Raw genomic sequence first — 24,740 nt, 5'->3', positions numbered from 1 at the left:
CTATATCATAAGCAGTTTTCACCCATCTCAATCACATCTTCATTGCCCTTCGACTCTAGGTAGGTAGTGAAATATCTCTTTCTTTTCTTTCAATCATGTCATAATATTCTTTCCTCATTTCTTCATCTTATCCCCGCACTCTCGAGTCTCAATAACCTTCTCTTCTCTCATCTCATCCCAACAACACATCATCATATTGCAACAATCTTACTTCTTCTCTTTAATACCTTCTCTTATTTAACAAATATCACCGCCACTCCCGCACCTCAATCGCCATGGTGTTCACCAGTTACTACTGGAGCCTTGGCATCGACCCGATCGGATAGCCGCCGGTTCGAGTACTAGTAGACCACAATCGAACCCATTCTCTAAGTACGTCGGCCTCAATACGACTTCTCAACCATATCATCAACGCGGCTCTTTAGCATCACTGTTCACGGCGACTAACAGTCCTTAGAAACCCTCTGCCGAAGCCATGGCACCCGCAAATGCCAAAGCCAACTACAAGACCTACGAGGCTCAGGCTCGTATGGTTCGGGCTATCGTCGCCGCTCATCCCGACGTCAAGTGGAACTACAAGGGTAAGAGGGTGATTTCCTTATATCTCGTCGCACTTGTTTCTAAGGGTCTCTTGTGGCCTTAAGCCCTTGTTCTTTGTGTCCCTTCCCCATAACGCTGAGTCTGCAGGAGGAGGATTGACTCTTCCCCAGAAATCGCCGCTTGTTACGGCTCTGACATGACAGACCATGCTTTGAATCATCGATTCCGCAAGGTTCGGGCAACTGTCAGCATTATCCATGCGGCCCGTGAGCAAGGTCTCGATGTCAAGGATTTGACCACCGACGAAAACCTCCTCCCTACCACACAGGGAGCTATTGACAAGAACAGTACGACTCCCCGCTTGATCGCATATTTCTCCGATAACGCTATGATACTTTCTTGCTATGAGCTCTCACTAACTCGTTCTCCATAGATATTGCCAAATACTTTGGCCAATCTACCGCAGATGGCATCCAATTCCAGTTCCGAACTATCAAGAAAGACGCTGAGGCCCTTCGTTATGCCGCTAACAATGGTGATGATGTCGCCAACTGCCTCAACCTTGGCACAGCGTCCGGGCTGCCAAATACCCCATCTAAACCTACTCCGTCACGCCAGCCTGGAAGTCGATCGGCCAAGGGATCCAAGCGCAAAACTTCATACACGCCCTTGAATCCCATCAAGCGCTCCGGCTCGGAAGATGAAGACGACGATGAGCTTAACTTTGATGAAATGGATCATACTCCCTCAAAGAAAGTCAAGACAACTGGTCGTACTCCTCGTGGCCCTACGCCCTCTCGCACAGCTGCCCAGAAGGCCGCTGCTACTATCGCCGGCGCTTCCGCGCAGTACAATGACAGCGAGTCTCCGTACGAGGATGCCCCTACTCCAACTCCAGGTCCTACTTCGGCTCCTGTCGGTCTCCCTGCTGCAACGCTCCCTCCTTCCGCGACTGTTGCTCCGACCTCTATCTTTGGCAACGTAGAGCGTAAGCCTCAGCCGTCCGTGGTGGGAAATTCTGGTCTTGACATGATCAACTCAGTTGGCCTTGGATATCCCGACATCTTCTCAGTCGCGGGAACCTTTCGCGCTCCACCTCCCGATGACTCGTCCTACATGGAATGGGGTGACGGAGAGATCTAAACTCTCGATCTCGAATCGCGATCTCTGACTTGAGCAATAACTGATACCGTCGACAAAGATTAACGGATACAGTACCAAAATATGGATGAAAGCTCTACAGAGTGTACTATACAACATACCACAAAAGCACGAATGCGGAACCGGTTCTTTTTGTTAGCGACATATGGCTTGATCGGCTTTTACTGCCTTGCTGTCGGTATTTTGATCATATTTCATGCCCTTGCCCCCTGTTTTCCCAGCACAGATACCCCTTTTTCCCGCAACACAGAAGCATTCAGTTCTTTCCTTTGACACCAGACATTCGACACACTTCATGGCTTCTTAGCCGGTCAGTTAGTAAGGGTTCATTTGGGCCTGAATAGTATGGGGCATGTATGAGTTCTAGCTAGCTATTGTGCTCACTTCAATAAACAGCGTGAGTCTTAAAATGTGGTGCCCTGTAATTTATGGCTGTGACATAACCATTATAGTATAAATACTATGATATGCTAAAAACAAGTGTATTAGGTGCAGGACAGCAGTTATCTGGCAAGATCATATTGAGTATGTCTTGTCTTGCTTGAGGCTCTGATCCGAGTGATCTTTTCCAAGTTGAGTATCGAATTGCCTTGACATGTTATCGTGGATTCAGTAGTATTTCGTGGCTCGCATGAGAATGGCCTCGCTCAGGAGTTGCTTGATTTTGACTTGCTTTTTCATTGACATGTCTACGTCTCTTAGGATAGACATGTTGCTCAACTTAACAAAAGCTGCCACAAGGCATCTTTTTCCACAAAGTCATGATGAATCACGTTGACCAGCCAATAATCATCCTTGATGCCACTCAAAAGTTTCTCACTCTCAGAACCCCGGCCGTACACCTTGGCCCATTCACCCCAAATTCCAAACGCCTCCTCGCTCCAAGCTCGGAAACTAACCTCCTCAATAATAGTAGGCGTGATGATCTCCTTTCCGGGAAACACACCCCATGTCACGGCATTCGTAGACGGACCGGCTTCCGTCGAACCGTTCACGTGATCGCTGTTGTCCGATGAGAGATAATCTCCGCGTGCGTTGCTGGCGTAGAAGCATACAGGGTCTTGCAGCTCCGGCGATGCGAGCTTAGCCTTGAGAGTGTCCCATTCATTGGCGGGGATGAAGAATTCGACGAACGACTTCTGAAAGACAAATCCGTTGGGTGGACCCCAGCCAAAGGTGCCGTCGCTGGATCGCAAGCCGTTGACGGCAGGCTGCGAAGCGACAGTCCACCAGCCCTTGCGATTGAGTTGCAGGAGGTTAGGTTGAATAGTTGAACTCTCAGCCCGAAGCTCCTCCTCACTCCAGGGGATGGCGGAGAGCTCTCCCCGAATATGCTTGACAAACAGGTCGTTGATATCCTGCCGTGTCTTGGGGTAACCCCAAAGTTTGACAGCCTGTGTTACAGACATATGGAGGCTTACGCCGTATCCGTCAATCTCACCATAGGCGGGGGATCGGGCGTCACCAAAACGACCGTTAGGAAAGTCATCCCATGTCGCCTCACGACCCAAAACGCCTTCGCCCTCCGAAATGGCGAGAGTGTTTGCACGGGTATTGATTGCTTCGGCACGCACGCCGGCCTCCTGTCCAGTAGCCTCCCATTCAGGATATATCGCTGGCCTATCACCAACAATCACACGATTGTGGGGGTCTGAGGCAACAGAAGAATGTCTTCTTGACTGCCGGGAGCGGGAGTGGCTGCTAGAACGCATGTTGGCGCTGCCATTGATCTGTAGCGAGGGAATGGCTAGTTCGTCCACTGCGATGGCTTCTTCGTTCTCTGGAGGGTCGGGGATGAGATTCGCCCGCTCCAGGATGAAGGATACGGCCTTCTCCAGGTTGAGCGTGTAAAAGTGGAAGCCTTTTGGACCCGGTGTCTTGGACTTGATGGCCTTGATTCTGTCTATCAATTCACTGATGATATCCACGCCGACCATCTTTACCCGTTCATCATCACCTTTGACAGCGTCGAGGCGTGCGAGGAGATGGTCTGGAATTTTGGCATGGCTTAGCTTGGTTGTGCGCTTGATCATCTGGTAGCTCTGGATGGGCATAAGTCCTGGAATAATGGGGATTCCCTTAAAGGCACCGCTGGGGTGTTCTCGTAGAGTGGTCTCGAAGTGCTCGTATGCTTCAATGTCGAAGAAAAGCTGGGTTTGGATGAAGTCGGCACCAGCCTGCACCTTTTGCACAAGGTAAGGAAGATCATGCTCCAAGCTTTGCCCGAGAGGATGGCTCTCTTCGGCATGTCCCTCGGGGTAAGCTGCGACACCAATACAGAAGTAGTCTCCATGTGTCTTGCGGATATATCTGACCAGGTCAACAGCCCAGTTGAAGTCCTGGCCTCCGTCATCCTCAGAATCTTCTGGGTCGCGGTATTCTTCTCTTCGTGGGGGATCACCTCGCAGGGCCAAAATGTTTCTGATTCCCAGTGCTTTCGCATCTGAAAGCGCCTCATCGATCAGTTTCTTGCTCATATTGGTGCATGTCAGGTGCAGGCAAGTTGTAAGTCCAACCTCTCTCTGACACAACTCGGCCAATTCAAGTGATTTTTGGGATGTACTGCCACCCGCACCCCAAGTGACATTCACAAAGAGCGGCCGAAGGGCACGCTCCATTCGGTGAAGACGGTCTCGCAAGTTGGAGAAGCCCATGGCGGTCTTGGGCGGGAAGAATTCGAGAGAGAAGTATGTGCCATCAGCTGGCAGAGCAGCGATGCGATCGGTGATCTTGTCCATTGCGACGGACGGTGGGAGCTATCTTAATGGTTCAATGATTCGCGTTTATTCGTAATATGTGAATTGAGAAAGTTGTAGACTCGAAGTTGGACGGATATCGTCGGGGGGTACTTGAACTGCCGAATCGTTGATGATTGACTAGAAGCGGAGGGGAGATGCAATGCTGGAAAGGGCAGTTAGCTCAAAGCTGGCTTGTCGCTATCTCTTATCGATTAAGAGCTATCGTTCTCAGACCGAAGAGGGGAGGGGCTCTCGACTCAAGGAGATAACTCGGAGTGAGACGAGACAAGTCGAGTCGAAGACGTCGGGGTCCCTTTTCTTTATTCTAGATCGTGGAGGGGATGAGTTTTGTGGCGGGGCATCCATACTACATACTAGCGGGGTACATCATTTTGCACACTGAATTGTTAGCGGCCTTCAGCGACCGTTCTCGGGTTGGCCACTGGACGTTAGCAGCCATGACGCACCCAACGGTACATGGAGACGGCTATCGTGTAAGTGGTGACCCATGTACCGGCGTGGCCCGAGCTTTAAATTTCAACCACCTTACTATCGCTTGCAGAACACAGAGCTTCAAATCTCAAGTGTAAACATCTACACCCAGGTCGACCCAATTGATGCGATTCTGGATCGTATCATGCCTACGTACCAATGCCATTGTTGCACCAAAGGCTCATGAGCTGCGCCACGGCTCGGCGTGCTTTGTCTAGTCTCTCCTCCAGCTCAATTCGACATCCGATAATCGCCCACACCAAGACTGCGACTCTTGGAGCAATCTCACGACGATTCTACGCTATCGACCTTACCTCAATAGACGAAAAATGGCGCCAGAGGTGGAGAGAGACTAATGAGACTTTCAAAGTCTCCGAAAAGGGGACAAATGGCCAAGATAAACATTATGTGCTGCCAATGTTTCCATATCCCTCGGGCACACTCCATTTGGGTCACTTGCGAGTATACTCCATTGCCGATGTCGTCGCTCGATTCCGAACACTAAGGGGCGAAAAAGTCATGTTACCTATGGGATGGGATGCCTTCGGTCTACCAGCTGAGAACGCTGCAATTGAACGAGGAGTTGCCCCAGAAAAATGGACAAGAAGTAACATGGCCAAGATGAAGGAGCAGTTGGAACTCATGAATGGGAGTTGGGATTGGGATCGTGTAGGTTCTCCCTCATATAGATCATGATTCCCGTTCTAATCTACCTTATAGGAGCTGTCAACATGTGATCCCGGCTTCTACAAACACACACAGAAGCTATTCCTCATGTTGCACGAAAGAGGTCTTGCCTACCAAGCCGAAGCTGAGGTCAACTGGGACCCTGTGGATAAAACAGTCCTTGCAAACGAGCAGGTTGATGCTAATGGCAACTCGTGGAGGTCCGGTGTCAAGGTCGAGAAGCGCAAACTCAAGCAATGGTTTTTCCGCATCTCTGAGTTCCGTGAAGCCCTTCTCGAGGAGCTTGAGGCACTTGCAAAGGAAAATGCTTGGCCGGAGAGAGTTCTGGCTCAGCAGAAGAATTGGCTGGGTAAATCAACCGGCGCTTCAGTCAAATTCCCCGTTCTAGCCATGGGCCACGATATTCATGCAGCGATCGAAGTATTCACCACTCGACCTGATACACTCTTTGGCGTTCAGTATGTGGCTCTTGCTGCCAGTCATCCAATCGTAGCTAAGCTCGCCGCTTCGGATCCTGAACTACAAGCTTTCATCGACATCATCCCTGGTCTGCCTGCGGATTCCAAGGTTGGCTATTTGTTACCTCACCTGCGGGCTATTAACCCACTTGCGTATCATGAGGAGACTCCCGATGCCACCAAGGTCTCGCTGCCTGTTTATGTTGCGCCATATGTCTTGGGTGATTATGGTGAAGGCGCAGTTATGGGTGTTCCTGGCCACGATTTGCGGGATAATGCGTTCTGGAAGGAACATCACTACGATGTGCCAGTCCGACAAGTTCTCTCTGCATCAGAGGATGAGTCAACAACAGCTATGAAGAACGAGCCTTTTGTCGAGCATGGCGTTATGACCGAACATAGTGGTTCCTTCAAGGGCAAGAATTCAGTGGCTGCTGGCGAAGAAATTGTCAAGCTGCTTGAGAAGGCTGATCTTGCAAAGCCTGTCGAGAAGTGGCGTCTCCGAGACTGGTTGATCAGCCGACAACGGTACTGGGGCACTCCTATTCCCATCATTCACTGCGACTCCTGTGGCCCGGTTCCTGTGCCAGACGAACAGCTTCCTGTAAAGCTTCCTGATGTGGACTGGGCAGAGACGCGTAATGGAAGTCCACTGGAGTCGTCTCCTGAATTTGTCAATACGACTTGTCCCACGTGCCACAGCCCTGCTCGACGAGATACAGACACCATGGATACATTCGTTGACTCAAGCTGGTACTATGCTCGGTTTGCTGATCCCCATAACCAGGAACAGCTATTTTCTCCTGAAGCGGGCAGAACACTTCCCGTTGATACCTATATCGGGGGTATCGAGCATGCGATTCTCCATCTTCTTTATTCCCGCTTCATCTTCAAGTTTTTGGCGTCAACCCCTCTGCTTCCTCAATACAACGAGGAAACCCACAAGTCTGCGGAGCCTTTCAAGCGCCTCATCACTCAGGGTATGGTCCATGGCAGAACATACATCAACCCTGACAACGGCCGCTTCCTCAAGCCCGATGAAGTTGACCTGACTGATCCCAACCAGCCCAAGGTGGTATCATCTGGCAAAACGGCTAATGTCTCTTTCGAGAAGATGTCAAAGTCAAAATACAACGGGGTCGACCCCTCAGAGTTCATCTCGAAATACGGTGCTGATGCTACTCGCGCCCACATGCTATTCCAAGCCCCTGTTGGTGACGTGCTCAACTGGGACGAGGCTAAGATTTCGGGAGTCACCCGCTGGCTTCAGCGACTCCACGATCAGATTGTAGCCATTGCTGCAGAAACCGCTGACCAAACAACTACCGCCCGAGAATATCTTGTTGAGAAACACAAGGGTCTTGGTTCTGCGTCCACGGAAGAGCTTAAACAGTGGGATGCTGAAGGAGCCATTTGGCGCCATCTCCAACGAACCATCACATCAATCACTACATCTTATGAGGAAGTATACTCCCTCAACACTGCGGTATCGGATCTTATGATCCTGACTAATACCTTGGCTGAAAACGATGCTGCCAGCCCGATTGTCAAGCATGAAGCAGCTCGTGCTCTAATTTCTATGATGGCGCCCATCACGCCCGCATTTGCCGAGGAATGCTGGGCCCTTCTTTGCCCCTCCGCATCCTCCATCTTCTCGTCCACCAGCTTCCCTGTGCCGGACAACTCCCTGGCCGAACTCGTTCGCCCGCGAATACAGCCTTGTGCGGTACAGGTCAATGGCAAGGTGCGCGGTGTGGTCGATATTCCCGCCCCTCCAGCTGAGCTGTCTGGTGATGAGCTTCGGGACTGGATGGTCAGGGAGATTCTTGCTACTAAGGAGGGTGCTGCGCGGTTTTCTGAAGGGCCATACGACTTGCGCGCCGCTAAGAGGGCCATTCCTGTAAGAGGAGGTAAGACGATCAATTTTGTATTGAAATAAACCTCATAACCTGGTCAAGACGGTTGTACGATATCTGTAAAATAGAGACAAAATAGACAGTGATAGACATTTGATGCTTTGCAGTGCGGTTGAGCTCGAGCTATCATTATGCGAAGTGAAGTTAATAGTATACAGACTATCCGGGTAGTTTCAGCATGGTAGGGTCACAAGAGAATGACATTTACGTTCCGATACACAACAAAAATGTACTACTAACGAAGCTGTAGGCAACGAAGGTAAACATGGAATAGATACATTCTATAGCTGAAAAGTTTGCCCTGTATATATCAACGGTATTCCAAAACTTCCCAACGATCTAGGACAACGTGGCCGAGTGGTTAAGGCGATGCCCTGCTATCTCTTCGAGACATCATAGGCATTGTGTTCGCACGCGTAGGTTCGAATCCTGCCGTTGTCGATCCTTTTTGCATTACTGTTTTATTCTATTAGAGTATTTTTATTCCATGGTGCAATTGGTATAAGATAAGGATTTATATCTCACTTTTGTAGCTGTGAAGGAAGAACGCGGACCTTGTGATAACTAGGTTAGTCTTATAAGCCTCTAGAGTTAAATACAATATAAAACACTCTATAACTTGAGCCACCAATTTATGAACCACGTTGACGGTGTATGGCCCAGATTTTATTTTTACAGAGATGAGTTTCCTTGAAATGATTTCAATGTTCTGGCCTGTATCTGTGTCTTTTGTTTATCTTGATTCTGCGGATGGGGAGACAGCTCCATCGGCTGCCAGAAGCGGATCAAGATGCTGATCTCACACTCTCCCTGCGAGTAGAAAAACTGTCAGCACGGCCGAGTAAAGTATCACTATTGTTGTAGGAGAGCTTGCAGATTGTCAAGGTTAAGCTTGATAACTCCCTTTTTTTAATCGTGCATGTGGATGGGCCAGGTTGGTCCACCAGCCGAGCAGCTACCATCAAGAATCGGCTTACTAGCGGATATACAAACCCACGGGGCAATAGACAATACTAGACATCACCGGCAAATATAAGAAGACTTGAACTGAATGCTATGGGTGTAGCCGCATTCGTCGATATATACGATCAAGGATCTATGTCATGCGGCATGGTCAGCATAAGCTCAGCTTCAGTCAGAACCAATAGCTCCCATTTCAGCCGTGATGTTGCTCAGTATCCTGAATACATCTTTGTACACCACTACAGCAGCCCAGGTATGTCGTAGTACCAGCTTATATATCCAAGATCAATGCCAGGGGAGTCAGATTAAGGGGCCACACCAATATGAGGGAGGTTGACATGAAAGCTACGATTGGCTTGTGGCCATGCTGACATTATTGAGCCTGATGCTAAATTCAAGCTGAGTCTGCTCCAGCTGTCCAAATGCAGCCACCATATCGTATGCCCTGAAAAATCATATCTATCTGCCATTTGATAGGCCATATGACCCCACGATACAGAAAATGGATTGCTTATGGGCCGTATTCTATCATGCAACGCAGATCGCGTTGCCGAGAGTTTCCAATGCACAAACCAAAACACCACCCACAAAGATGCACCAGTAGAGTATTCATCGCTGTTGTTCTAGTCAAAGACAATGATATCACTCGCTGCGCTCCGCTCTTCGCTCCTCATCCAACAATCTCTGATTCTCGCGATCGCTAGACTGCGGCTTCTCTGAGTCATGATACAGAACGTAGTGCTGGATGATGAAGACGGTATCATAAACCATGCTAATGTTGCCAAGAGCAAACTTGACCGGGTTACCGGTGATACCGCTCCAGTCGCGCTGCTGATAACTATCGATGGCCTGCTGACTGACGCTAAGGACACCGCCAGTAAGATCCAGTAAGATTTGAGAGATGCTCCAACCGTCGGTGCTCTGGTTGTTGTAGTTGGTAACGATTTGGGGAGTGTACTTGATCAAGGTGACAATAAGTTTGACATAGCCCACGGCGTAGACAATATCGAGGGCAACCCAGTCATAGACGGCATCGTTTCCTGGAGATGAAGCAACAATGACGCATGTCAAAAGAACCCCAGTGATACAGCCGGCTGCTACCCCAAGAATAAACCGGCTGGGTCGGTTTCCAGAGTTCGGGGTGAACCCCCACAGCGATGGAGCGAAATACTGTGAGGTTGTGATGATGGACAGGAACAGAGCGTGGAGAGCAAAAGTGATGTCGTTGAATTGTACAGTAGACTCGAGGCCTTTGTGTCGCGCAGCATACTGAGCGCGGATTTCTGGTGAGTAGTAGAAAGCTACATTCGAGCTAAAGTATGCAGCGAAACCTGATAGATACGAATACTGTTAGTACTGAGGATGAAGTGAAGACGAACTGGACTAGGATCCAATGTGGCGGCGATCGGGTCCAGGATTCCGGGGCGGCAGGGCGACAAGCCGCCGGGCTGACTGAAGGTGAGAGAAGAGAGGGGTGTATATTGTTCCATTCTGACACTCATATCATGCCATTCACTGGGGGTACGGGTATAAGAACACATCGCGGTTGGGCACTCACCGAGGACGTTGATAAAGGGGAAATCGATAGTTGTGCCGCTGGTGGAGCGACGCCGCCAGTTAAGCAAGGGCTGAGGATAGAAGGACGCGCTCCAGGCGAGGAAATAAATCCATCCAAAGAGGCCTGAAAGGAACGTGAGGAAGCCGACAGCCATTATTATCTACAATCTCGTATCTTGGCGTTGTTACGCGTCAAGGCTGAGATGAAGTGAAAAGGAGAGAAAGGAGGGAATTCGATGCTCATGAAAGAGAGTCGAGGCTGTTGAGGACTACAGCGATGAATCGTGTGACCGCGGAGGTGAATGAATGAGTCCTGAGATGAGACATCAAGCGAACACTCATGTGCTCTGACGCCATCTCGGTACGTATTTTCGTGACTTCCATTGCCAATTTAAGACCCAAAGTGGTTGCACAAGTGTGGCTGAAATGTACCGACGACTGTGGCTGCGTGAGCCAATTAGGAATAGCCGGTCAATCTAACAACTCAAGCTTTCATCATGATGAAGATAATCTTGAATATCGAATTGCTAATTAATTGCTATGAACCGAATGAACAGGAATGCAGTGTGACGAAGAACCCTTTCAAGATGCTAATGCTTCACCTTGTCATGATCAAAGCTTCATGTTACAGCTCATCAACCACACGGAGAACATCCGAGCAGATTCTATTCCACCCAAAACAAATGCAACAATAACACCGAGAAGAGACGATGCTGATACTCCAAGAATATTAGAAGCATGCGCATTAACCCGTGAATCATAGCATCAAAGAAGCTCACATCTACGGGAATTGCCCGAAGACGCCCTGACATCTTAAGCGAGTGGATACACCTCTCACCTTACACGCCCCCTCGAAGATCTTGTTTTCTTTTCTAGAACGTGTTTAACATGATGCTTCTCACCTTAGACCCTTGTCTCGGTAGCGAGCGGTGTGGGAATTGCAGAGCCGCAGCCGCAGCCGCAGCCGCAGGATGGAGTCGATGGGCCTTTGGGATCATGCCAGAAGTGAAAAAGCACGCCAGACAAGGCCAGACGAGGCTCAAAATGTGGACCCTGTAGATAGTGATGAAGAGAATCGGAAGAGGTCGGACACGATTTATATGAGACAGAGTCCCTCGCGGGTTATTTTCTTGAGAGAGTTGTTGTCGTCGGTAGGATCGGAGCCGAAGTGGGCATCTTGAATCAAATGGAATGCGCGGTAACTTTCTTTTCATTGATTTTTACACTGCCGGTTGGTTAGGTTGCATTATCTACTCCATCGTCGACTGTGGCTGCATTATGTTGCATGCCGTGCTATTTCCGAGCCTTAGTGAGTCAGTGGTCTGGAAACCCACCTGAGTCGACTTATTCTGAGAGGAAAACATCAAACAATGGAGTTCGCAGGGGTTGAGGAGAACTGGGAATAGAGGCAGGTTGATTTGATGACGGCGTTGAGCCTCCGTTTGCGGCCGCCCCTCTTTGATCAAGATTGCGCTCAACATCATGAGATTGACATGTTACTCATTCATTCTCCATGGTCATGACGTATATATCTTGACGATTCCACCATCAACACTTACCTTTTGAAGGAGAGAAACACCAATTAACCATTGCAAAGCCTAGACCCTGATCCTAGATCGCTAGAGGTTTAAAAAAAGGGGGCCTCTCTGGCTCCCGATCTTAACCCTTGCCAAACTGTGGGTTCAACGGCCGTTCCGTACGGGGCATCGCTCGGCACCGGGACGGTACTTGTCACCTTATGCTCAGCTCATGAATATCAGTATCAGTACTAATCAGTATGAGTCTCAGTCTCATATCTGTGGCTGTACTAGACACGAAGATCCGTATTATTTCCTAGGCGCCGGCATTCGGCATTTTAGAACTTCATGCCTTGATGCAACACCACAGTACACAGTCACCGCCATCAAATCAATCTCTTTTGACTCGTCACCAGGTAACTGATAGTTTGGTCTCCATGGCTGGCTGCACAACCTTTACTCAAGAGATCGGCACTTGCTTATGCTCACTTCGTCAATTCAGCTCACAAGAGTTAAAGCCAGCGCGAGTCAGCTCAGCTTATCTGGCTGACAGGTATGGATGGATGCCACTAAGATCAAGACACATTTGAAGACAGCAAGAAAAAAGCGATAATTCAATCTTTCGGTCAACGTCAGTCACCGTGTGATATGATCCATTCGTTGCAGGGTGTGTAGCTAAGATAAGGATTCTATCTTCGAATGGAACCAATTGTCACCCGAATTTCAATTGCGTGGCTCAGAAAGCGACCTTGTTTCCCTCACAATCATCAGCCATTCTGCATGTAACCATCCCGTCCCGATCCTTGGTCTGACCCATGATCCCTGTAATCTTTTTAGTTCCTGGCCCTGGCGTCTCGTAAGTTCAAGGTCAGAACCTGGGAGGGTGTGTCCGTCAATCGGCCATGTCCACGACCACGTCTAATTCAAGGTCAATTCTCTTGACTCACCTTGTAATGTCTAATATATATATTAACTCTCAATCTCCCCCTTTCTTGCTTCTGCGCCCGTTCATATCATCTCAACAACAACATATCTACACGCTCATCAATCTTATCATATCATACGACTCAACGCCTCAAAGATCGGCACTATAACATCAACACCACCATTGGATAACATCATTCAAGCCAACAACAGCTAGCCTACCTAGTCATTCATCAGTCTAGCAGCTCTCCCAACTTGATTTAAGATCTCGTCAACATCCGCTAGTCATTTCGACTCTACTCAATCTACTCTCAACCAGCTTAAACCACCACTTACATCACTATATTTTGATACCGACAATCACTATGGCCACTACTATCCAACAACAAGAACCCCACAAGACCGGCTTTCTTGACCTCCCAGTTGAGATTCGTCTGGAAATCTACGATCAACTCCTCCTCACAGCGCCTTACACCCGATGTGGCCGACCATGCCCTGAGCAAAAAGTCCACGCTTCTCTCCTCCGCACCAACCGCCAGATTCACGATGAAGCTACAGATCTTCTCTACGGCTGCAATACATTCCTCTCTCATCCCACACTACTCACCTCTTTCCCCCGCCTCCGAAACTGGTACGGCCCCGTCAAGGAATCATCCATCATCCCAAGCATCCGCCGCTTCCACACCCAAGTCCGCCTCGATGTCGATCTCCCCTACGACGCTGATGCTGTGACAAAAGCGTACAGCGGACTTGACGAGCTCACCATTGACGTTGTTCAGTCGATGTTCCTCGGCGTCGGATATCGCAATCTACGCATGTTTGAGGGTGTCAGGGGCGTCAAGAAGGTCAATGTCACTGGCAGCACAACTGGCTTCGAGGACTACGTCGAATGGCTCAAGATGTCCATGATGGCTGAACCTGGCGCCAAGGTTCCCGAGTATGAACCTCAACAGCAAGCTGGTTGGATCCAGAGATTAGCTACTGTTCACTATTGAGCTGCTTACTCTACTCTCTTCCCTCGTTCAGCGAGTCTGCTTCGGTGTATGGGTTTGTTGGATTTGAAGCAACGGCGAACAAAAGCATTAACGAATCTGATGAATCTGTCTATTTATTTAGACTTTGGAGTTTTGGTAATTCAACAGGCGTCGGAAAATGGGAATTTGATTTAGAGATTCCCACTGCGCATAATGAAAAGGCGCATCAGATCAGCTTCAATTGTCAACTATATTTGTGGCATTTTTTACATAATAGAATTATATCCTTCTCATAATCCTGAGAATTACATATCAGAGCCTCGCTGTTTTTAACTAACTTGTAACGATATTGGATTCTTTGTTTTACTGTATCCACACAATCCTCACAAGATGGTGGCCGTTCAGTTGAATAGATACCTACTCATTACGCCCGCAGCTTTACTTAAGGATTATCACATCATTAAAACAAATGCATGAAAGTGCTAGAATTATATTAAATATTTTACGATGTATGATGTCTTGCTCTATCTAAGAGCCACTGTGGGCCCGAAGAGCAACGGAATGTTGCATTTGATGTCACAAAAAAGCATCGTGCTCGTATGTTCTAGTCTCTCAGGTACTATTGTAATTTCTGGAATCAAATGACAAGAGCGACCTCTCATGAGAAAAAGGAGACAAGAGATTGCTTAGTTTAAGTTGAGGAACACAGTCATGAACTCGTCAAACGATGGCATAGCTCCAATGTACTGAATAGGGACCGTCCTTATGATCTGACATTTTCTGATCATCAGTTCATATTCATTGTTTGAGACAAGACGACCTAAATTTCTCACAAATTCCAAGACTCCCATGTTAAGCGATTAAATCGTTCTTTGTACTAAGCACGCTGTGTTCGTCGCTCAGGCGGCTGTGGAACTTGCGTCGCTACGCCTGCAGCATCTCTGAAGAGATAGCCCATTAAACACACCTTTGAGACCAAAGTCTCGATTAATCTTGCTGCTCTAACGATTCTGTTAAACAGATACGCTTCGTGAATGCGCCTGTTACACTCAATTCCCATATAAACCGCCACACATAATTCATGAACGTGCTTTCTTTTCCACAAAAGGATTCAAACAAGCTATAGTAACAATAATACTGAACTCTAAACATAACATAGTAAAGGGTGGTAAAAAATACAGCTCCCATCATGCCCTTTGAATGCCCCAGAACGCCGAGTCTGATGCAAAAGAAGCAGACGCTCTCCCTCGCCCGCTCCGCTCCGCCAGGAACCGGATATCCGATTTATCTCTATCTCATCCTGCTTCTTTTTTGTATCCCATCTTCCATCTATCCCCGTTCTTTTGTCTTTGTCTTTCGCTCTAAATGAAAACATAGATTCAAAAGAGAGATTTCATCATAAAGGTTTTTGGTCTCGCTGGGTATTGGGTTCGATGCAATATCTCCTCGGCTTTGTCCGGTAATTGAACACGGGCGGGTCGTGCTTCGGACATCGAAGCCCGACCATGGGCCGTTTTTGAAGGCGTAATAGCCGAGCAGTCACCGGACAATCGCTTTCGTCAATCTTGCATCCTCTTTAACCTCGATCAAAAACCTCAACGCATCCGTTTTCTGGATTCTCCCGGTCATTTCTATCATTTTGTTTATCGTTCTACTGACCACCACCGCCCATGATCTTGGGCAGCGATCGCCAGCCCTTCTCATTGGGAAGCTTGACCTTGCCAAAGTCCTCATCAAGATCGAGGATCACTTTAAGGGCGTTGCGGCTGCGACCATATGGACTAGTGTCCAGGCTGCCCTTGACCGTTGACACGGCATCTGACACGCCTGTAGGAATCTTCTCCTTCTGAGTACCAGGCATGGGTAGAAGGGTCTGAAGAACTTCATATGCGGCAAGGGTGAAGCCGAACTGAGGAGAAGATCGGAAAATACGCGCGGGACCACCCTTGAAGAAGGCAGTGAAACCCTCCTCCTTCCAGATTGTCTTGGCGGCGTGTCGCAGACCGTTATATGTGGCCTCGCCCTTGCGGGCTTCGACCTGAAGTCGGGTCTTGATAACGTCACAGGGTGTCGTCAAGTAGGCAGCGGGCATACCGGCAATCGCACCAGCAGTCAGCAGCTGCAAAACACCCAGCTTGTTGGTCGGAGACTCGCCAAAGAAGTCCTTCTTGAGATGGCTGTAGGTAGGGAAGTAGATGGCCGAGAAGGGAACGTCACGGAGCAGACACGCCGAAGCACCCTTGTACAGTCCAACAAGACCCAGATTGCGCACGATCCACATGGCCGATCGCTTCGGTGTTCCTTCGACGGTCTTGGCGACCTCGCCCTGAACCTGGAGTCGAATCTTGACGATCTCGAGAGGGTTGGTGAAGACCTGTGGTAGGCTAGTTAGTGGCGCTTCTATCAAGGTAGGGGTTATTTGATGAACTTACGACTTGGCAGGCACCAGCAGAACCACCAGAAATCATCTCGGACAAGACTGAAATGTTGCCGTTCTTATCAGTGAAGTACTTTCGGGCAAGATCGTTCACCGTCAGCTTGATGGCCTTCTCTGGAGCAACACCAACTAGCTGGGGTAGCACGCCCGAGTAGAGACCACGGAATCCCTCGTTGCGGATGACCTTCTGGAAACAATCAATCGAGTTCTTGTAGAGGCGCTGACCGGGCTGGGCGCCTCGCTGGTTCTGCAGTCGCGTCTTCACCAAATCGATGGGGTACACCATGAAGGCACCAAAGGCACCGGCAACACTACCCAGAGCAAAGTTGTAACCCGAGGTCAGAACTCCCATCAGGATACCACCAGCGGCAACCTTGGCTTTTGTGGCCTCGACGGCGTCGTAAATGGGGTTCCGCCACGAAGGATCAAGGACCTTGGCGAAATCGGAGAGTCCCAGACGGCCAGAGGGCTCGTCAAGTCCGGCAAAGTGGAAAAGGATGTCAGCTTCCATAGGCGTGAAAAGAGAGAAACGTGTGAGCTTGGCAGCCTCGTTCAGGAACTCAGGTCGAGTGATCTTGCCGTCCTTGCTCTGGTCAATGGCACGGCGCAAGATGAGCTCAACAAGATCCATCCCGCCGATGACGTTCTGGAAAGCGCGCACATTGGCGTATGAAATCTTGGAACCAATGGAGAGGTTGACAAGAGTGTGCAGATTGTCAAGAATATGCTCAGACAGCTTGTGGCGGGCAGTCTCGACAATGATGCGCTCAAACTCCTCACCACTGATGAAGCCATCGCCGTCCTTGTCAAGCTGGTGGAAGGCCTGCCGAATGCGCTCGCCTTGGAGACCGCGCAGCATTTGGCAGAACTGAGGATAGTCGAGAGGGTGACGGTGCTTCTTGTTACCAATGTAAATCTTGGCCCAGTCGGAGTCCCAGTCGAAGGTTAGGTTGTCGGGGCCCTTGTTGAGCTCGTACAACGTGCGGAAATCGTCATACTTAACAGAGCCGGTGCGCTCAACGTCAAAGAGGCGGAAAGCGATCTGATACTCGGCATCCGGCTTGTTGAGGAGGTGCTCGAAAATACCCCAGTCAGCAAGACTCACTTTGCCCTTGCCATTGACATCCGCGACGCTGAATAGAATGGAGTATTGATCACGGGAGATCTTGTGCTGTTTTTGGCAGTGGTTAGCAAGTCCTTGCGAGTATGCAAGCCTGGCTACAGCTTGCTTGAAGCAGGAGTGCGTGACTCACGTAATCCTCACCCTCAGGCGCAACAGCGTTGATAAACTCATCGGGTCCGAGGTACAGTTCGCCTGTCTCAGGGTCCTTGATAGCATGCTTGGTGAAGCGCGCCTTGGTGTGGGCAGCAAGCTGTTCAGGTTCGTGTGTGCCGATGACGGCCTCCTTGACGGCCTCCTTGGCCACAGCAAGCTTGGACATTGTTATATCGTAGTCGCTCGGAGGGGTAAAGAAAAGTTCCGAAAAGGATGGATCGAGTTCACAGCAATTAGGTTGTCGGAAATAATCGAGCGATACTCAGCAGGTCGCAAACTGAGGTGTCTGGGGCGACTCGGAGACGAATTGGTTTCGTAGTGTCCACTGACAAGTGGTCCGACAACGGCTGACCACGACGAAATTCTCTGGAGCAACGCAAATAGCAGAAGCTAACAAGAGGTAGAAAGAGGTGCAAAGGATAAGATTTCCCTCGAACGATCGAAGTCAGCGGCAGGGGGAGAATGTCGGAGACGCGTCGACGTAGCGAAAGGGAAGCAAAACGAAGAGAAGCAGAAGCTGAAGAGGAGAGCAAAATGCGTCAATTGGGGAATTTCGAGATGGAGCGAAAGATGAGATAAATTTGCTATTCACTGGGCCAGGCCGGTGGTTGGTCCGGGCGGGGGGTGTGCTGTAGCGGGTGTGTGTCTGTGTTTGCGCCTGCCACGAGGGGTGAGGTACTGGACTTCAAGTATCTTTGAGTATTGCACATGACTAGAAATAAGGTACTCTGTTATTTGTGTGTACCTCAAGTTAGCCAGCAGCTCCCTTTAGAAAGTGCCCTAAATAACCGCTGTTGCACTTGCTTCTTCCACTGAAGCCCGCCAGGTTGGCAGCTGGAAGCGCACCTCTGGAAGAAAAGGAAGCAACGTGGGGCTTTGGTGGTCTGAAGTCCGGACCAGCGGACAGGTATAGGGCGGACCGCTGCAAGCGCGCTCTCTTTTTTCTTTGTTCTTTTTAACTTGATGCCTTGCCTTTTAGATTCGTACCTAGGCAGAGTATTTGACAGTCGACGATCCAGGAATCTCGCTTCATATTGCCAAGTTCAAGAGCACGCGCCAATGACACGAGAGCAACAAAAGTCACCAGCATCAGTCAACGATCTCCAAGCAAATTCGGTGAAGACAGAGCCCAGAAACTACTGCCAGCTCGAGTGACGGTACCTTGAGATACATCATCTCTTCTACATGTGGGCGTGCATATCTAATGGATCTAATCTGTGGACCCCTTCCAAGTTGGCCCACCCCGGGCACCTCCTGGGCAAGGTCTTTTAACGAGCCTGGATATCAGTCAGTGCCTCAAAAGTTGAGCCTCAAGAAGGGAATCATGATCAATTGCCAGACTCCTGACATCTCAAACTCATACTATCAACAATTATGAGAATAGACACCTGATATGAAACGCGTGCAAAGGAAACCAATTGAATATGCTCTTCCCAGCAGAATGCCGTTTCTCTTCCGTAACACCGGGAAAGCTCCCTCCCCCGATCCCGGGGTGGCATATCGTTGTGGAGATGGACCCCAGGACTGACCCGCCTAACCGGAGTTCGGAGCAGCGCCAACTGCTTGATTCAGCACAGTCCAAGCTATTTCGTGTTTTTATTAACGATCCTAAGCATAAGACGTTCTCATGCTGTGGATATATTGACGAAGTGTATGGACGGCAAGGCAATCATTTCTGATTTTGAACCAGTGACCGGGTTTGGATCTTGAGGTCATACTTCGTTGCCCGGAATGACTTGAGTTTCCTCCTTTACCCTCCCGGGTCTCGCAGCCTTCTCTGACGTGGGAGGAGCGAGTCCCTGGTCTTTCATGAGAAATGTTGAAAAATCATATGTGCCGTCGCGGTTCCGCTGGACCGTAGCGCAATCTATCATGCTGCAGGTAATGCAGATTCTTCGGCACGGAGTCATTAACGATGATCCCCTGATAGTTATTAATAAAGGCTCCGAATGTAAATTGTTGCTCACCTGTTCTCGCCTAAAACACAATATCCTGTGCCCCAGACTCGGAGTCGCGGAGGGTTTGCCCGCGCTTGCGACAGCGGACAGTATCCATGTTTCCAGAATGGCAGAAACCCTCCCTCAATTTCTTAGACGTCACATGGTGCCGATGGTCTCTCTAGTGCAGCCTTGGGACCTGGTCATTTCAAGTGGAATCTTTCATCAAAGCATGCCTAGGTCACGAGCACAGCTCAATGCTATTCTTTGACCAAATTTGGCCAAGGTGAAACTCCAAAAGAAGCCATTTTCACCATGATTTATCTTCTATATTGTTAACCCTCAGTTTCTCCATCAAGACATGTTACCTTGCAGGCCCGATTGCCAGTTTGCCATCACCTGTGAGGCTAACTTGCTCGCGCGCCTATCAGAACACTTGCTGTCACTTTCAAGAACCTTGACTTAGGTATCCGTGGGTCAGCGGGGAGTTCGCATAAATAGGTAGGTACTTGAGTCTACTTCTTTCGACTCTATGGTATTGCGAGAGACCGAAATGCCGGAAATTCCCGGTCAGCACAGAGCAACTTTCCCCTGGGCTCTGCCACGACTAGTCCAATGTCCATCCCTTGTTCTGGTCTTGTTAGTGGGCGCTCGTACCCATCAGGCAAGGAGAATCCTCCGTGGGGAAATGTCGGGGTTTTTAAGCTAGGGTCGGGGTAAGCTCGCCCTTAATATATTCCCCTCGATATGATTAAAGTTAGCGACAGGTTTCGTGATCTTGTTCTTTAGTCCTGTATACATAGATCTCCCAACATGATATAACTTGTGTGGATGGCAAGTCGTGTGATATGAACATATCTTGTCTGATTTAAACGACCTGCAAGATGCATTGCACGGCAAGTGTAAAACACAACGTTTTTCTATCTCGGTATTTATACAAGACAACCAGCAAGTGAAAGCCATACATTACAGGAGATAGAACCCGCCTTGCAAAATACTAGATATGAAAGTATGCATCTCTGTTGAAGAACCCCTTAACATGATAAAGACATGCCCCAGTCCCGGACTGAAGCAGCATATACAAAGCGCCCACTGGTCTGATATACTAAATGGCACAAGGAACATCAGGTGACAATATTGAAGCAAGAGAATTGAGGATTAGATACCATACACGCGTCCAGAGCCTCTACTAATCTATATGCTACTGTAAATGCAAACTGGGGGCCTATGGGGTTACTGGCGATGGTGGCAGTGGTGATCATGGCTGATTGTATCTCCATCCCACTTGCTCTGGTCTATGGTCGACTCCATTCTGCTTGAGGTCGCGAGCCCTCCACCACTCAAAAGGCCAGCCTCCCCCAACGGTCCCTGAAGAATCCTCCATACGCCTTCGTCCCTAGTCCATATCCCACTTACAATTCCATATATGCAGTCGCACGTATGTAAGTTGGTGGTGGAAGAGACCGTTCCCGCAACGCCGAATTCCGAAAATGTATTAAACCAGCCAAATAGGCAATAAAAGATGATATAATCGCAGTCGCACAATCGTGATATTCGTAACAGTCATCCAGAGTCGTTATACAGTATTTGTACCTTTCGCTCCACTGCTTTCCTCTCCTTACAAGCTCGAGAGTCTGGGGTTGAGGCAAGGCGAATGATGGAGAAGAGGAGTCCAGGGGGGTAGCATGTGGGGAGTGTCGCCGCTCATATTAAATTGTTATGTTGTGCCCAGCCCCGGCCGGGTATTAGTAAAGAGTTCATGTCAAAAAGAACCACCGTCTTTAAGAACGAGATTAGGGCAAGAAAAAAAGCCCGGCCAAGAGCGAAAATAGCCGTAACCTGTGTCGAGACAAAGTCTGGGGTAGGTAATTAGGGCTTGTCCGGAGCTGGCCGCACCCGCTATTCCGGTCCGGATGAAGTAGTAAAGATACCCCGGTCCGGTCAAGTACCGACGCAACGACAACAACAGTCAAAACACCTCAATCGCCGGTGTGGCAGGTCGCAATGCTCGGCGCCAGGCTGGAGAAGAGAAGAAATGGCGAGAAGTTGGCGGGCGCCATGTACCAGAAAGGACCCGCCACAAGCATGTGCCAACCGGGTCATGATGGCTTCTTATCCTTCAATGGGAATGAGTTGGGGCTGCGCAATGGACAACTCGGCACTGCCTTCGCGATATCCTTGAAGCTCTCGGCGAACGGGAGATAGCTGGTGAGGAAGAGTGAAGCCAGTATCGAGAGCTTCTTGCACTAACAAAGACGCTCCCTTATACCGGCGGTCCGTATACTTTTCAAAGACGGCGGCATGGTGTTGGTCCGGACGATCACAGCATTCAATCATCATCGTCACCAAGTTCTTCAACTGACTCCAGGTATAGCCCGAGTAGAAGACATGTTGCTTAGTCTGCATTGCAAGTTAGCCTGTGTAATCTGTAAGCATAGTCGTAACTCTAACTTACCCAGTCACCCTTCTTGAGAATGAGTCGAGAAAGACAATGTGCACCCGCAGCCAGGAAGCTAGGGGGGGATGCCACGAAACGCTCGTCCATGATGGTCAATTCCAGGAAGTACTTGGCCAGAGTTCGGGTCTCAAGATCATAGTCATCAGCTTTGCTAACACGTCGCAAGAAGCTCATGGGCCCCGGCCAACCCAGCTCGAAGCTCAGCATACTAAGCATGAAACGCTCGGCCTTCAGGACCTCGTCGGCAGTGTAACCATTGTCAACCATGTAAACGATCTCACCCAAAGAAGGACAGTTAATCTCTTCGTACTTGGAGGCTACCAAGATTGCGGTGGCACCGACAAGTTGGAGCTTGCCAATTGAGACGATCTTTTGGGAAAGGAAACGGTCGATGTAGTTAACTGTCAGGAAAAGCGTCTCAGGCAAGAGACCAAATCGGTTGTGAACCTGTACAAGCCAGTCCATTAGGACTGATCGCATTGACCACTGAATCTCGGTTTGGTTATCCATGTAGTGTGCGTTAGGAAGCATTTTGATCTGCAAAACATTGTTAGTATGGGGATCAGAGCAAGACAAAAATAACTCTTTACCTCAAGCTCGCGCATATACTCGAAAATCTCGTCACCATATTCGGCAACCATGCTGACATCCCAAAGCTCTTCTTCAACCTCGTCTTGTGTGCGAGTGCGCTCCACCTCTTCACGTGCATCCTCAAGTTCGCGTTGAACGCGAGCTGTCATACGAGGCAGTGGAACAATTTCTGTAGCACCTCCAGCAGTCATATCCCGTGAGCGAACTGAGTGCGCTGTTGTGTATGCTTGGTCTTGGTCATCAAAGTCCTCGTCATCAGCTTCCTCCCAGCACTCTTCAGGTTCTGACATGGCAGGGACAGAGGGGTCATAAGGGATGGGAACAATGGGTTCTTCCTCGCATATCTCAGGCAGCTTGATGTGTGACTCGGGATATTCCTCCTTCTGAAGCATATCCAGGTCGACACCAGTCTCGATGGGAAGATACATAGAATCGAGGTAGGCGCCTTGGTCGTAGGGATAATCAGCCTCCTGCAGCGACATTACAGCAGGGTTAGAGGATTTAGAGCCGAGCTCAACATCCGCTTTTGGCACTATCTTTTCCAGCTGCTTGCTTTGGGTGCGACGCAGACTAGCTTGTTGTTGCTGAGGTTTGAGCTGAGGTTGGCTCTTATAGTGGCGTGGCTGAAGAGCAGGGGCATTCTGAGTTGACAGAGCAGGAGCCTTGGTGGCATTGTGAGTATCTTTCCTGACGTACGTTTCTTGAACGTTGTTACGCGATGTCTTCTTATTCGCGTCAGATGACTTATTTTCTAGGACGGTTCGTGTCGACGAGATGTTGGGTAGCCTTTGCGCGGGACGAGAGAAAGAATCTTTGTTATAGACAGTGTTCTCCTTGTTTAGAGGCGCGCCGCCGTGGTTGTTGTTCACGCCTTTCGATGCGTAAATCTTCATCGATTTGCCTTCATCGCGAGTGTATACAGCCTGTTTGCTAACATTGGTCATATCACCGAAGGCGGCTCGCTTCGCTGGGCCACGGAAACCAGCTGCTGTGTTTGTGTTGGCCATTGCCAGATTTCCTGAAGACTTGTTTGATTGTTCAAGATGGGTTGCGTTTTCTGCGCCACGCGGTCGAAAAGGCTGAGGAATATGATATTAGCTTACAATTCTGTAACGGGTACTGGTATGCATCGTGATGCAAGGGAGAGGTGGCTGTCAAGTCACGGCAACGGTAACTAATCAGGGAGATAGTGTATGATAACATACCCTGGCGTCCATAGTGACGTTCAAAATTGAGGATTGCGTGGATGAAAAAGGTTGTTTGATGTGGTAAAAACGCGATTAATAGGATGCTGGTGGTGAAGATCGCGTACGGATGCTGAAAGGATGTTTTGGTGTTTGAAGTCGGCGCGTTGATTTATCATCTAAGATGCTGCAATTACAGTTGCGATGGGAGTTGGCAGGCGACGGTGGCGTGCAGTGCTAGGCCGTGTTGACTCTTCCCTTGAATTCTCGGTATCGACTACTGCGCGCAGTATGTTTAGGATGCTATCTCAGGCTGCGTCGGACATTGAACGATGAGGAAGCCGGGGAGGGAAGCTTGGTGAACAAGGCGTGTTTGGTTGTTGTTGTTTTTATTTCTCAGTAGGAACAAAAGCAGCAGCAGCAGGCAATAGCTTTGGACTGGTGGGTGTTCGTGAGATTAGGGGCCCGGGCGCGCAGGGGGGCATTGGACGGGATATTAGCCCTGGTAGAACTGAGCTGATGCTCGTTGAGACCAGCGGTGATGATGGCAGCACTAGAAGCTCTAAATGCTCGGGGCGTTGGAGGGAAAATGGGAATGAAAGGGTACAAAACAAAGACAGATGAGAATGCGGCGATGATGGAATAATAAAGGTACCTCCGAAGAGCTGGGTCTGAGGAGAGCATGCACATCCATCCACATCCTGTTCGTAACTGTGCAACGGGCGACGGGACAACGTAAATGGTTGTGGAAGCCTCATGCCTTGCCAGTGCTAGCAGAAGCTGTGAATTGATTGGAGCGCTGGCCCCAGCTGTACCCACTTATTGCTTGAGATGAGATTTTGTTTGTTTGTTTATGCTGTTAACTCTCAGGTACGACGTTATTTTTGGCCCTTTAGTTCAAGGAGAAGAAGCTCACTAAGCTTGGTGAGG

At 49.3% G+C, this 24,740-nt stretch overlaps 7 protein-coding genes and 1 non-coding gene across 15 annotated transcripts; 4 read left to right on the top strand and 4 right to left on the bottom strand.

Moving 5' to 3' along the window:
• Positions 1 to 4,782, top strand: FOXG_01674 (uncharacterized protein). 4 transcript variants are annotated; one of them, XM_018378607.1, is made up of 4 exons: positions 15 to 59; positions 458 to 581; positions 711 to 887; positions 974 to 4,782. In XM_018378607.1, the coding sequence occupies exons 2-4, from the start codon at positions 476 to 478 to the stop codon at positions 1,681 to 1,683; spliced, it is 993 nt and encodes a 330-aa protein (XP_018234561.1). In that variant the 5' UTR covers positions 15 to 59; positions 458 to 475; the 3' UTR covers positions 1,684 to 4,782. The 4 variants fall into 4 exon arrangements, with proteins under 4 accessions (XP_018234563.1, XP_018234561.1, XP_018234560.1 ...); XM_018378609.1 differs by lacking the exon at positions 711 to 887 and having other exon boundaries at positions 1 to 59; XM_018378606.1 differs by lacking the exon at positions 15 to 59 and having other exon boundaries at positions 357 to 581.
• FOXG_01673 (methylenetetrahydrofolate reductase (NADPH)) lies at positions 2,016 to 4,796 on the bottom strand. Its single transcript, XM_018378605.1, has one exon. It carries the CDS (start codon positions 4,437 to 4,439, stop codon positions 2,418 to 2,420), a length of 2,022 nt encoding a protein of 673 aa, XP_018234559.1. The 5' UTR covers positions 4,440 to 4,796; the 3' UTR covers positions 2,016 to 2,417.
• A 179-nt stretch (positions 4,797 to 4,975) lies between these two features.
• Positions 4,976 to 8,135, top strand: FOXG_01672 (leucyl-tRNA synthetase, mitochondrial). Its single transcript, XM_018378604.1, has 2 exons — positions 4,976 to 5,600; positions 5,652 to 8,135. Exons 1-2 carry the CDS (start codon positions 5,091 to 5,093, stop codon positions 8,013 to 8,015), a joined length of 2,874 nt encoding a protein of 957 aa, XP_018234558.1. The 5' UTR covers positions 4,976 to 5,090; the 3' UTR covers positions 8,016 to 8,135.
• Positions 8,136 to 8,335: 200 nt separating this feature from the next.
• FOXG_18160 lies at positions 8,336 to 8,433 on the top strand. The gene has a single exon. It is a non-coding gene; the product is annotated as a tRNA-Ser (tRNA).
• FOXG_01671 (uncharacterized protein) lies at positions 8,422 to 14,533 on the bottom strand. Of its 2 annotated transcripts, none has more exons than XM_018378602.1 (3): positions 10,514 to 14,533; positions 8,518 to 10,286; positions 8,422 to 8,448 (listed from the first exon to the last, which is right to left on the bottom strand). In XM_018378602.1, the coding sequence occupies exons 1-2, from the start codon at positions 10,665 to 10,667 to the stop codon at positions 9,598 to 9,600; spliced, it is 843 nt and encodes a 280-aa protein (XP_018234554.1). In that variant the 5' UTR covers positions 10,668 to 14,533; the 3' UTR covers positions 8,422 to 8,448; positions 8,518 to 9,597. The 2 variants fall into 2 exon arrangements, with proteins under 2 accessions (XP_018234554.1, XP_018234555.1); XM_018378603.1 differs by lacking the exon at positions 8,422 to 8,448 and having other exon boundaries at positions 8,617 to 8,802; positions 8,867 to 10,286; positions 10,514 to 11,742.
• FOXG_01670 (uncharacterized protein) lies at positions 11,253 to 14,382 on the top strand. Of its 2 annotated transcripts, none has more exons than XM_018378600.1 (2): positions 11,253 to 12,188; positions 12,301 to 14,382. In XM_018378600.1, the coding sequence occupies exon 2, from the start codon at positions 13,319 to 13,321 to the stop codon at positions 13,946 to 13,948; it is 630 nt and encodes a 209-aa protein (XP_018234556.1). In that variant the 5' UTR covers positions 11,253 to 12,188; positions 12,301 to 13,318; the 3' UTR covers positions 13,949 to 14,382. The 2 variants fall into 2 exon arrangements, with proteins under 2 accessions (XP_018234556.1, XP_018234557.1); XM_018378601.1 differs by lacking the exon at positions 11,253 to 12,188 and adding an exon at positions 12,189 to 12,236.
• A 146-nt stretch (positions 14,534 to 14,679) lies between the features above and the next one.
• On the bottom strand, positions 14,680 to 18,705 carry FOXG_01669 (uncharacterized protein). 2 transcript variants are annotated; one of them, XM_018378598.1, is made up of 3 exons: positions 17,618 to 18,705; positions 16,360 to 17,535; positions 14,680 to 16,301 (listed from the first exon to the last, which is right to left on the bottom strand). In XM_018378598.1, the coding sequence occupies exons 1-3, from the start codon at positions 17,804 to 17,806 to the stop codon at positions 15,579 to 15,581; spliced, it is 2,088 nt and encodes a 695-aa protein (XP_018234552.1). In that variant the 5' UTR covers positions 17,807 to 18,705; the 3' UTR covers positions 14,680 to 15,578. The 2 variants fall into 2 exon arrangements, with proteins under 2 accessions (XP_018234552.1, XP_018234553.1); XM_018378599.1 differs by having other exon boundaries at positions 16,360 to 18,705.
• A 1,596-nt stretch (positions 18,706 to 20,301) lies between these two features.
• FOXG_01668 (uncharacterized protein) lies at positions 20,302 to 24,660 on the bottom strand. Of its 2 annotated transcripts, XM_018378596.1 has the most exons (4): positions 23,832 to 24,660; positions 22,626 to 23,705; positions 22,033 to 22,572; positions 20,302 to 21,977 (listed from the first exon to the last, which is right to left on the bottom strand). In XM_018378596.1, exons 1-4 carry the CDS (start codon positions 23,841 to 23,843, stop codon positions 21,690 to 21,692), a joined length of 1,920 nt encoding a protein of 639 aa, XP_018234550.1. In that variant the 5' UTR covers positions 23,844 to 24,660; the 3' UTR covers positions 20,302 to 21,689. The 2 variants fall into 2 exon arrangements, with proteins under 2 accessions (XP_018234550.1, XP_018234551.1); XM_018378597.1 differs by having other exon boundaries at positions 20,302 to 22,572.
• Positions 24,661 to 24,740: the final 80 nt, after the last annotated feature.

Source organism: Fusarium oxysporum, chromosome 5 (genome assembly GCF_000149955.1).
Source record: "Fusarium oxysporum f. sp. lycopersici 4287 chromosome 5, whole genome shotgun sequence".
Taxonomy (NCBI): domain Eukaryota; kingdom Fungi; phylum Ascomycota; class Sordariomycetes; order Hypocreales; family Nectriaceae; genus Fusarium; species Fusarium oxysporum.
This window is presented reverse-complemented; position numbering and strand designations above follow the sequence as displayed.

What these genes read in the sequence shown, in the direction of transcription:
- FOXG_01674 (XM_018378607.1), top strand. Translation starts at nt 476, where the DNA reads ATGGCACCCGCAAATGCCAAAGCCAACTACAAGACCTACGAGGCTCAG. An exon ending in CGTCAAGTGGAACTACAAGG is followed by an intron (nt 582 to 710) that starts GTAAGAGGGTGA and finishes ACTCTTCCCCAG; the next exon opens with AAATCGCCGCTTGTTACGGC. An exon ending in GGGAGCTATTGACAAGAACA is followed by an intron (nt 888 to 973) that starts GTACGACTCCCC and finishes CGTTCTCCATAG; the next exon opens with ATATTGCCAAATACTTTGGC.
- FOXG_01668 (XM_018378596.1), bottom strand. An exon ending in AGTATATGCGCGAGCTTGAG is followed by an intron (nt 22,573 to 22,625) that starts GTAAAGAGTTAT and finishes AATGTTTTGCAG; the next exon opens with ATCAAAATGCTTCCTAACGC. An exon ending in TTCTCAAGAAGGGTGACTGG is followed by an intron (nt 21,978 to 22,032) that starts GTAAGTTAGAGT and finishes CTTGCAATGCAG; the next exon opens with ACTAAGCAACATGTCTTCTA.
- FOXG_01670 (XM_018378600.1), top strand. Translation starts at nt 13,319, where the DNA reads ATGGCCACTACTATCCAACAACAAGAACCCCACAAGACCGGCTTTCTT.
- FOXG_01671 (XM_018378602.1), bottom strand. Translation starts at nt 10,667, where the DNA reads ATGGCTGTCGGCTTCCTCACGTTCCTTTCAGGCCTCTTTGGATGGATT. An exon ending in CCCCTTTATCAACGTCCTCG is followed by an intron (nt 10,287 to 10,513) that starts GTGAGTGCCCAA and finishes CGTATCTATCAG; the next exon opens with GTTTCGCTGCATACTTTAGC.
- FOXG_01672 (XM_018378604.1), top strand. Translation starts at nt 5,091, where the DNA reads ATGCCATTGTTGCACCAAAGGCTCATGAGCTGCGCCACGGCTCGGCGT. An exon ending in GGAGTTGGGATTGGGATCGT is followed by an intron (nt 5,601 to 5,651) that starts GTAGGTTCTCCC and finishes TCTACCTTATAG; the next exon opens with GAGCTGTCAACATGTGATCC.
- FOXG_01669 (XM_018378598.1), bottom strand. Translation starts at nt 17,806, where the DNA reads ATGTCCAAGCTTGCTGTGGCCAAGGAGGCCGTCAAGGAGGCCGTCATC. An exon ending in CGCCTGAGGGTGAGGATTAC is followed by an intron (nt 17,536 to 17,617) that starts GTGAGTCACGCA and finishes TGCCAAAAACAG; the next exon opens with CACAAGATCTCCCGTGATCA. An exon ending in CTGCTGGTGCCTGCCAAGTC is followed by an intron (nt 16,302 to 16,359) that starts GTAAGTTCATCA and finishes AGCCTACCACAG; the next exon opens with GTCTTCACCAACCCTCTCGA.
- FOXG_01673 (XM_018378605.1), bottom strand. Translation starts at nt 4,439, where the DNA reads ATGGACAAGATCACCGATCGCATCGCTGCTCTGCCAGCTGATGGCACA.